This window comes from Triticum urartu, chromosome 3A, assembly GCF_056163025.1.
Source record: "Triticum urartu cultivar PI428250 chromosome 3A, HENAU_Tu73, whole genome shotgun sequence".
NCBI classification, from domain to species: domain Eukaryota; kingdom Viridiplantae; phylum Streptophyta; class Magnoliopsida; order Poales; family Poaceae; genus Triticum; species Triticum urartu.
Window position 1 is genome coordinate 329,612,382 of NC_141875.1, and position 11,794 is coordinate 329,624,175.

The following is an 11,794-nucleotide window of genomic DNA, read 5'->3' on the forward strand; positions in this document are numbered from 1 at the left end:
GAATTGTGAGCCTCGTTCATGATCACTTTACGAAGGTCACCTTTGGGTACAACAATTCGATCCTCGAAGAAGAGAGTGTCCTTGTCATCAAGGCGGTAGCAGTTGTACTTGGACTGACTCTTGGCAATCCCAAACTTCACCTTTTTAACCATAGCATCAAGTAGCTGGGCTTGGCGAATATGGTCTTTTAAGGTAGGAGAGACTTGAAGGTTGGCGAGGAAACCTTGAGGAACAATTTGCAGATTCAGTTTGCGGAAAGCTTCACAAAGCTCAGGTTGACAAGGCTTAAGAATCAGACTGTTGCAATATGCTTTCCTGCTCAAAGCGTCAGCGATCACATTTGCCTTGCCTGGAGTATACTCGATACTCGGATTATACTCTTGAATCATCTCAACCCATCGAGTTTGCCTGAGGTTGAGATTAGGCTGGGTGAAGATGTACTTGAGACTCTTGTGATCAGTGAAAATGTCCACTTTTCTTCCCAATAGAAGATGTCTCCAAGTCAACAAAGCATGCACAACTGCCGCCAACTCGAGATCATGAGTGGGGTAGTTCTTCTCATTAGGCTTCAACTGGCGAGAGGTATAAGCAACAACTTTCTTCTCTTGCATCAAAACTGCACCGAGACCTTGGAGAGAGGCATCACAAAAGACCTCGTACGGTTTGGATTCATCAGGCGGAGTCAAGACTGGAGCAGTGATCAACTTCTCTTTCAAAGTGTTGAAAGCAATATCACACTCCGGAGACCAAACGTACTTGACGTGCTTCTGAAGAAGATTTGAGAGAGGCTTCGCAATCTTGGAAAAGTTTTCAACGAATCTTCTGCAATAGCTTGCGAGACCGAGGAAACTACGGAGTTGCTTCACATTCTGAGGAGGTTCCCAATTCACAATTGCAGACACCTTCTCAGGATTCACGGCAATGCCCTTGGCAGAGATGATATGACCAAGATAAAGAACCTCATCGAGCCAAAATTCACACTTGGAGAACTTGGCGTAGAACTGATGTTCCCTGAGCTTATCAAGAACCAAACGCAAGTGCTTGGCATGATCTTCCTTGTTCTTGGAGAAAACCAGAATGTCGTCGAGATAGACCAAAACGAAGTCATTGGTGTAGGCGTTGAAGATGAAGTTCATCATGCGAGAGAACGTCGGAGGAGCGTTGACGAGACCAAAAGACATGACAGTGTATTCATATGAACCAAAGCTTGTCCTGAATGCCATCTTGGGAATATCTTGCTCACGGATACGAATCTGATGATAACCCATACGGAGATCAAGCTTGGAGAATACTTGGGCACCCTTGAGTTGTTCGAACAGCTCATTGATGTTGGGAAGTGGGTACTTGTTCTTGATGGTCTTCTTGTTCACTTGACGGTAATCAACACAAAGTCGTTCCGAACCATCCTTCTTCTTCACAAAAAGAACACCACAACCCCACGGAGAAGAACTAGGCCGGATGAGACCCAGTCTTTCTTTCTCATCGAGTTGTTTCTTCAGCTCCTTCAACTCTTCAGGTGCGAGCTTGTAAGGACGTTTGCTCACAGGTTCCGTGTCGGGCTCAAGATCAATCACAAATTCGACTGGGCGGTGCGGAGGCATTCTTGGGAGCTCTTCTGGAAAGACGTCTTGATACTCACAAACGACTGGAATTTGCGAGATAGCATCGAGTTTACCCTTCTCATTGAGAGAAAACAGATGGATGGTATCATCACGAGCGGCAAAGACAATTACATCCTCAGACGAATGAGTCAGTTGAATCTGCCTGGCTGCACAATCAAGCTGAGCCTTGTGCTTAGACAGCCAATCCATTCCGAGAATAAGATCGATATCCGAGTTATCAAGAACCATAGGAGAAGAAAGAAACTTGTAGTTGCCCAATGTGATAGAAATATCTGGAGCCATCATTTTGGTGTTCATGAACAAACCCGGAGAAGAAACCGCTATTGGCTTAGGCAAATCAATAGTATGCACGTCATGCATGGATGCAAAAGGCTTTGATAAAAATGATAAAGATGCACCCGTGTCAAAAAGAACTCTTGCTGGAATGTCATTAACAGGAAGGTTACCCATGATCACATCTGGTGAGTCCTTTGCCTGAGCTGCATTCAGCAAGTTGACCTTGGCGGACTTGGGATTATGCTTGACCACAGTTGTACTTGCCGATCTCACAGGAGGAGGAGGAAGACGCCTCTGGTTGGTACACTTGTTAGCATAGTGACCCTTCTGTTGGCACTTGTTGCACGTGACCTCTGAAAGCGGACGGTGGTACGGAGCACTCGGTCTTGGAGGTTGATACGAAGACTTGTTCTGAAAGCCAGGGTTGGGTGGGTGGGAAGAACCAATGCCACCTTTGCTCTTCTGCTGATACGGCTGATGGAACGGAGGAGGAGGAAGCCAAAACTTCTGCTGCTTGGTCACTTGAGTAGAGGAAGAAGGAGTAGCATCTCTGACACGCTTCTTGGAAGCATCACACCTCAACTGAGCAGCCTCTTGCTTCAGTGCCATGTTGTAGAACTCATCGTATCTCAACGGCTCAAAGAGGACAAGAGCGAGCTGAATTTCTTCACGAAGACCACCCCTGAACTGATATATCATGCTCTTCTCATCAGGAACATCCTTCTTGGCAAAGCGGGCGAGCTTCTGGAACAACTTGTTGTAGTCATAGACAGACAAAGAACCTTACTTCAGATTGCGGAATTCCTGACGCTTACTTTTAACCACACTTTGAGGGATGTGATGAGCTCGGAAATCTTGACGGAAATCATCCCAAGTGATCAAGCGTCCACCTCTGGAATCCTTGTACTGCTGGAACCATTCTGCTGCCTAATCTTTGAGCTGGAAAGAAGCGAACTTGACGAAATCTTCAGGCCTGACGTTGCTACATTCAAAATGCTTGCCCAGATCCACAAGCCAATCGTCAGCATCGGAAGCCTCAACACAACTGCTGAACACCTTTGGACCATTTGCGAGGAACTGGTTCAGTGTAGCAAAGTGGTGCTGATTGTTGCCTTGATTCCCTTGCCTTCCTTGTATGTGCTCTTGGAGGATTTGCATGATCAACTGTGTGTTTGCATTAGTAGCGGCCATCACAGCTTGCCATGCTTCCGGAGGAGGAGGAGGAGGTGGCGGATCAGGATTCGGAGTCGTGCGCGTTGGAGGAGCCATCCTGAAGAGGTTGACTACCATTAGCACATTGATAGACAAAATATTGAAGCTGAATCCAACGGAATGAAAATTGCAACATAAAGTCTTCACATCCGAACAAAATGAACGAATGTATTTCTCTTGAAGTGGTCACATATCCCTAAATTGCAAAGCCACGAAGAATAAGGTAGAAGAATTAAATCAACAAGGATACGGCTCAAGAACGAGTAATCGGTAAGAAATGCCAATCTCAAACCAATATCCGTGGAAGAAAAACTAGAGCTACAAGAATTCCCACCTATGAAACTCCCGAAATTTTCCGGTTATGCAATCAGGTGTTGGGGATACAGGGGAAGCATAATATCTCACCCAAACTAGCAATACCTACATCCAGCTGTATCCATCCTTCAACACATAACCAAGAAACCTTCGGAAAACATCTACCTCAACCTTCGAAAAGCATCCGTTATACAAGTTATGGCGATACTCCCGAACTCCCGCCCCAGTACTGGGTGGCGTCGAGGTTATCTCACCAACGAACTGCATAAAAGAGATTTTCGATGTCGGCGAACATATCTCAAGTATTCCAGAATTGCAACGATAAAATTATGATGACAACACCTCAGAGCTCAACTCCCTGGGACACTTCCACTAAACCCCTGACAGGAGGCACCAAGACAGTATTCTCATCATAAGCCATCGGAACAAATCCAAGATACTCGCGTGATCCTAAAATTTTTTTTAGTGAAATTAGAGAAGAGAAGAGTCAAAACTCTACGTCAGGATGCCTTACCAGAGCGATGAGGAGACTGGGAAGTAAAAAGAATTCCTAAGCTCTCCGATATATAATTCCTAAATGACTCAAAACATTTTCTAGACACAACTCGGCTGCTAAAAACGATCAAGCAATGGGGCTCCTAAGGTCGGGGAAGGCTCTGATACCAACTTTTAACGCCCTCGATGCGGCTATAGCTCCCACGTGTCGAGGCACGACTTAGAGACATAACCGCATTGAAAGCAATGTCGCAAGTTAGGAAATCATCATAAACATCCCATGTAATATAAGTAATAAGGGGAGATACATAGTTGGCTTACACTCGCCACGTCACATCAAAGTACATAAATAACATCCATCAAACAAACACTCATGGCCCGACTACGGCGCCAAAATAGAAAAGAACCCAACATGCGACAAGGCCCTGATCGAACCCCAACTAGGCACCACTACTGGTCATCAGGAAAAGACACGTAGTAACGCTGCGAGTCCTCGTCGAACTCCCACTTGAGCTCGTAATCGTCACCTGGAGCGGAATCACCTGGACCTGCATCTGGAGTTATAGTATCTGTGAGCCACAGGGACTCAGCAATCTCGCACCCTCGCGATCAAAACTATTTAAGCTTGTAGGAAGGATAAGGCAATGTAAGTGGAGCTGCAGCAAGCGACTAGCATGTATGGTGGCTAACTTAAATGCAAAGGAGAGCGAGAAGAGGAGGCAAAGCACGAGCGAGATTCTAGAAGAACAACCTGCGCAAGCATAACTCCAACACCGTGTCCACTTCCCGGACTCCGCCGAGAAGGGGCCATCACGGTAACACATGCGGTTGATTCATTTTAATTAAGTTTAGTTCAAGGTATCTACCACCGGACATTAACAAATTCCCATCTGCCCATAACCGCGGGCACGGCGTTCGAAAGTTCAATACCTGCAGGGGAGTCCCAACTTAGCCCATGACAAGCTCTCACGGTCAACGAAGGAATAGACCTCCACCCAAGACACACCGATCAGACTCGGTATCCCGGTACAACAAGACGATTCGACAGGTTAAAACAAGACCAGCAACACCGCCCGAATGTGCCGACAAATCCCGATAGGAGCTGCACATATCTCTTTCTCAGGGCACACTCAGATGAGCAAGACGTCGGGTAAGCCAGCCCAGAGTTGCGCCTGGTAGCCTCGGACATCACTCAGTGGGACCAACACTCAAAAGAGCACTGGCCCGGGGGGGTTAAAATAAGATGACCCTTGAGTCTGCAGAACCCAAGGGAAGAAAAAGGCTAGGTGGCAAAAGGTAAAACCAAGGTTGGGCATTGCTGCAAAAGCTTTAATCAAGGCGAACTATCAAGGGGTTCCCATTATAACCCAACCGCGTGAGGGACGCAAAATCCGGGAACATAACATCGATATGACGGAAACTAGGGCGGCAAGAGTGGAACAAAACACCAGGCGAGAGGCCGAGCCTTCCAACCTTTACCAAGTATATAGATGCATAAATATAACATAGCAATATAGTGATATCCCAACAAGTAAATAAATGGTTCCAACAAGGAACGGCTCCAATCTTCACCTGCAACTAGCAACGCTATAAGAGGGGCTGAGCAAAGCGGTAACATAGCCAATCAATGGTTTGCTAGGACATGGTGGGTTAGAGGTTCAACATGGAAATTGGGAGGCTGACAAGCAAAAGGTAGGCATCGTAGCATTGGCATAGCAAGAGCGAGCAAAACTAGCATAGCAAAGATAGTAGTGATTTCGAGGGTATGATCATCTTGCCTGCAAAGCTGTCAGAGTTGTCTGGACCCTCACAAGCAAACTCAACAGGCTCCTCGTTAGCGAACTCGTCTCCCGGCTCTACCCAACAAGACAAACAAGCAACAAGAATACAATCAACCACGTGCAAGGTCGAACAATAAGATGCAAAGATGACATGCAATGCGGGATGCGATGCGGGATGCGAAATGCAAGACGTGACAGGAAAAGCATGAACCTGGCCTCAACTTGGAAAACCAAGTGTGCCACTGGATATAGGGGATGAAATCGCTTGAAAATGATATAAAGATCATTGGAATCGGAGTTACGGTTTGGAAATGGCAAGCGTTTTACGAAATGAACCGGTCTACGATTTACAGCAAGTAGGCATCTAAACGCAACGAAATGAACATGCTACAGCGACCAAACATGACAACAAAAGACATGGCAGTGATTTACACAAGATTCTTAACAAAACACTAGCACTGAGCCACGGCCAATTCAACCATTATGAGGTTCAAACAAACATGGCAAAAACGAATAAGCAAAACAGATTTCAGACTTGGTGAAATCAACACTAGTCTGAAATTTCAGACCACGATGCTCTCATCGGAGCGGCGAAACAACATGATACATAACCTCATTATGAAAAGCAAGAACATGGACTGGAGCTACTCAACAAGCTTAACAAAAGTCCCAAAATGACCTGGGGCCAAAAGGGATCACAAAATATACTAACGAGCCCACGAACATAGATAAAACACAATCAGTTTTCAGACTTAGTGAAAACTGAGACATGCTGAAATATAACTCACGAAGGCATGTAAACGAGCACGATGCACTCACTACGGTGCAAGTCATGGCATGGCAAGAATACATCCATTAAGAAGGCACAAAATTCTAGCTATACATGGCAAGAATAATGTCATAGCATACACGGATCAACTACAATAGCACCGGCAAAATCGCAAAAGAGTTAACGATCTGCCCAAATTCACAACGATGCAAAAGTAGAGCTCGATTGAATCAACCTAGTGTGAACCAAACTTGCAAGTAAAGACATGGATGGATAGAGCATAACATGATTAACAAAAGTCCCTTACAGATCATCCTCAAAAGAGGCACGGATCAATAGGAAACAAGCTGAACATATGGCATCGCGAACTAAAATATCCCAGACTTTGCAAGTTTGTACAAGTCCCTGAAAACTGATTTACCGGGTGCCTCACTTTGCAAGTTTGTACAAGTCACCACACACATCCTAAAAATGCATGGGTTGCACCTCTGGAAAGAAGACAAAATGCTTAACAAATCATGTCAAGGACTCATAGGCATATCATGCACACATTAATCATGGCAAAAATGACAAAAGTCTAGGATGAACTAACGGATCTGACATTTAACTCACGAAGCCTCATTCTAAAAGCATTTCGGGCATCAAGATGAACTCAAAAGAGAATGATGCAATGGAATGAAATGATGTACTCGTCGGGTCGAACATTTTGATATACTATATGTCCAAAACGGAGCTACGGATGCAAGTTACGGGGCCTCGAACATAGGCATATGGATCAAGAATTCTGGGACTTAGACGAAATTTATACCCTGCGCAAAAAGTCAACGGGACGAGGGTATCCCGGGACGGCGGGATCCGGGCGGCGGGGCTGCGTTTGGATCGAGGAGTGGGTGGATCTGATCCCACTCCCGATCGGATCCGGTCCGGGGACGAGGAGGCCGGCGATGGCCGACGGTGGTGGCGGTGCGGGACGACGCCGGCGACCCGGCCGGCGAAGTCCGGCGGGTGGGCGCGGTCGCCGGTGCGCCCAGGCGGCGGCGAGGAGCGCGGGCGGCGTGGCAGCGGCTAGAGGCGGCGGGCGGCGCGGCAGCGGCTGGAGGCGGCGGATCCGGCGATGGGGCGGCCGGTCGGGCGGCGGACCGGTGCGGCGGCGACCGGCGATGCCGGCGGCGGCGGATGGCGAAGGAGGCGGCGGGGAGGCGCTGAGGGAGTCGGGCGGCGGCGTGGGCCTTGGGGGCCGGCCACGGGCCTGCCGGGCCTGGCGGCGGGGATGTGGTCCGGCGCCATGTGGCGCGACACGGGTGGCTGAGGCGGGCGGCGGCGGACGTTGTCCGGCCTAGCGCGGACACGTCCGTCGGCGCGGAAGGATTTTTTTTTTGGGGTGGGGTTTGGACGGGGAAGACGAGATCCGAAAATGGAGGGGGTATATATAGGCATAAGTGGAGCTAGGAGAGTCCGAATGAGGTGCGGTTTTCGGCCACGCGATCGTGATCGAACGCTCTAGGACATGGAGCAGAGTTTGGTGGGTTTTGGGCTAAATTGGAGGGGTGTTGGGCAGCAACACACACGGTGCCTTTTTCGGTCCCTCGGTTAACCGTTGGAGTATCAAACGAAGTCCAAATGATACGAAACTTGGCAGGCGGTCTACCGGTAGTAAACCAAGGCCGCATGACAAGTCTCGGTCCAATCCGGAAATGTTTAAACCCCACACACGAAAGAAAGGAAGAAATGACCACCGGAGGAGAACGAAGCGCCGGAATGCAAAACGGACAACGGGGAAAATGCTCGAATGCAAGAGATGAACACGTATGCGAATGCAATGCACATGATGACATGATGCGAGATGCATGAAAACGAAAACAACACACGGAGACAAAGACCCGAACCCGAGAAATAAATATAACTTAGTGCCGGAAACGGCAAGAGTTGGAGTACAAATTGGGAAAGTTATATCCGGGGCGTTACAGGCGCGCGCCGGGTTGGACTGCTTAAGCACCTGCCTTTTTGAAGGAGGTAGCTATGTCTGCTCACCGGTTGCCCACGCAACATGCTGGAGTTCCCGGGGCGATGGCCCATGACCCCTGGGGCATAGGTTTAGTCCGGCGTGCTGACCTCTCTATTAAGCCTAGGTCGGGTTGCGGCGTATTGTTTGGCCGAGGCCGGGCATGACCCAGGAAAGTGTGTCCGGCCGGAGTTAATCGAGTGTGGTGGGTAAGTTGGTGCACCCCTGCAGGGAAGAAAACATCTATCGATAGCCTGTCCTATGGTAACGGACACTTGTAGTTGTATCCCGATCGATACAACTAGAACTGGATACTTGTGATGAGAAATGGATAGTATGGCTCTGGGATTGCTTTCTCGCTGGGAGTCGAGACAGGATCTCTGGCCGAGGTTGATAACACTACTACTACTTTACGTTATGTTGATCTGTACTCTTCTAAATGCTGCAAGATGCTTGAAGATACTTGAAGATCCTAGTCTTCGATAGGCTAGGCTTTCCCCTTCTCTTCTAGCATTCTGCAGTTTAGTCCACAGATACAACCCATTCGTTTGATACATATGCATACTTAGTTTAGATCTGATGTAAGTCTTGCGAGTACTTTGGATGAGTACTCACGGCTGCTTTGCTACCTCTTTTCCCCCATACCCGATTGTTGTGACCAGATGGCGATCCCAGGAGCCAGACGACACCACTAAAGACTACTGCTACCCCAAGGGTGCCTACTACTATGTGATGGCCGCTGACGACTTGGAGTAGTTAGGAGGCTCCCAGGCAGGAGGCCTTGCCTTTTCAATCGTTGTTGTTTTTGTGCTAGCCTTCTTAAGGCAAACTTATTTAACTCCTGTATGTTCTCAGATATTGTTGCTTCCGCTGACTCTTGTGTATTCGAGCTTATGTATTCGAGCCCTCGAGGCCCCTGGCTTGTAATATAAAGCTTGTATTATTTAATTTATGTCTAGAGTTGTGTTGTGATATCTTCCCGTGAGTCCCTGATCTTGACCGTACACATTTGCGTGTATGATTAGTGTACGATTGAATCGGGGGCGTCACAAGTTGGTATCAGAACCGACTGCCTGTAGGTAGCCCCCTTTCCAACTCCTTTGCCGAAGTTGAGTCTAGTCACTACAAAAACTTTTACTAACATGGATGTGTGTCTTACGGGCCCACGTCGCCATTTGGGTGGTATTAGGATCTTTTACCCCTTTGATCTTCACTCTGGGATTCTGATCTCTCTTCCATTCGGGTTAAATGAATTTACTAACTCTAACATTAGGATCCCATGACCACATTCACCCCAAAGTTGGATAAGCCATAGTTCTTAGATTAGTATTTTGAATAGTACACACACTATCGTGTTGACTACGAAGTGGTATCCATCGTACCTCTTTCATTATGCATGTTTTATCATGAATGATCCTTGTCTTTGCAAATGCTCAATGCTGAACTACCCCCTGTTACATGTTAGCAGGATGGTTAGGCCCGATGGTCATGGTTGTGGTGCCAACAATCCACCACCGCCCAAATTCTTTGCTGGAATGATGCAACAACTTGAGCTGAACCGCCAGTTCATGGAAGGAATGATGGCTCAGTTTCCTCGTCCGAACATGAATCAACAGCCAACCCCAGTAACTCTGCAGGACTTCATGCGTCTCAACCCAACTATTTACCCCAGCTCAAATCAACCCCTTGATGCTGATGAATGGCTCCGCGACATCACATATGAAATGGAGTTTGCTAGTGTGGCACCTGCTAGCTATGTCACCTTTGCATCTTTCTTTCTGAAGGGTCCCACTACTCAATGGTGGGACAGCCACAGGCGTACCCTGCCTACTGGAACGGTCATCACTTGGCCGGATTTCCAAGCTGCTTTCCGTGCCCGCTTCATTCCTCAGGGAATCATGGACAGGAAGAAGCGAGATTTCCGCAACCTCACCCAAGGAAACAAGTCTGTAGATGCTTATCAGCGGGAATTTCTGGACTTGGCACGTTATGCTGAAGAAGACATTTCGACTGATGCTCGTAAGCAAGAGAAGTTTTGTGATGGACTTCACCCTGATATTAAGCTAGCACTGCTCGCTCATGACTTTGCCGACTTCGCCACCTTGGTGAACAAGGCTATTCAGGTTGAGACTGGTCTTCAGGAACACCAGGGATCCCTTAGGCGTAGCCGTGACGCTGGCTCGTCTTCGGGCCCGTCAGCGCAGAAGCGTCAGATATGGATTCCCCACAGCATGTATTGTCCAGCTGCACCTGCACCAAGACAGTCTTATGCTGCATCTCGTCTTCCCCCTCCACCGCAGAGGCTGCCCCTTCGGGCTGTACCACCCCAAGCTTCTGCTCCCAATCCCAATGATGGTCTGTGCTTCAAGTGTGGCCTTCTGGGCCACCACTCCAGGAACTGCCCTCAGAATCAGAATTAGCTGGCTCTGCCTTCTAATGCTCGTGGTATCAATCAACCCTGCAACCACAATGCCAGACCATATGGTCGTGGGCAGGCTAACAACATTGATTTGAATGAAGCTCAAGACCAGCTTGCTACTATGATGGGTACTCTCCTTGTTAATTCAGTACCAGCATCTGTTTTATTTGATTCAGGAGCATCACATTCATTCATGTCAGAAAATTTTGCATATGCACATGACATTCGATGCGAGCCCATGAACACTCCGATAGTGGTACGCACCCCTACGGGTCAGTGTCAAACTACCATGATTGGTCGCGATGTCCCCGTTGAAATTGAAGAGTTGGAATTTCATGTTTCTCCCATTATTCTAGAGTCTTCCAACATTGACCTCATTCTAGGAATGGAATGGTTGAAAGCACATACTTCCTCTATCGTTTGTGCCACCAAAGTCGTTCATCTCCTACATCCTTCCGATGAGATAGTAAGCTACCATGCTCAGATTGTACAAAATGCTGAAGCACGACTTTATGCTTTGAATGCGTTGAACGCAGCACCTCTTGAGGGAATTGAGAAGATTCCAGTTGTTTGCAACTTCCTAGATGTCTTTCCAGAAGAACTTCCAGGAATACCCCCTTCCCGAGCTGTCGAGTTCGTTATTGATTTGAAACCAGGCACCGTTCCTATCGCCAAACGACCCTACAAGATGCCACCTCATGAACTCCTTGAACTTAAGGAGGAAATCGACAAATCTCTTCGCAGTGGTTTCATTCGTCCAAGTTCCTCTGCTTGGGGAGCACCTTCTCTCTTTGTGAAGAAGAAGGATGGAACAAACCGTTTGGTCCAAGACTATCATCCTATCAACCAAGCTACAATTCAGAACAAATATCCCCTTCCTCGGATCAATGATCTGTATGATCA

The 11,794-nt window shown here is 47.8% G+C and overlaps 1 protein-coding gene across 1 annotated transcript; it reads left to right on the forward strand.

Moving 5' to 3' along the window:
* The first annotated feature begins 10,115 nt into the window (after positions 1–10,115).
* LOC147979612 (uncharacterized) lies at positions 10,116–10,892 on the forward strand. The gene has a single exon (XM_087515282.1). It carries the CDS (start codon positions 10,116–10,118, stop codon positions 10,890–10,892), a length of 777 nt encoding a protein of 258 aa, XP_087371408.1.
* The last annotated feature ends 902 nt before the right edge of the window (positions 10,893–11,794 follow it).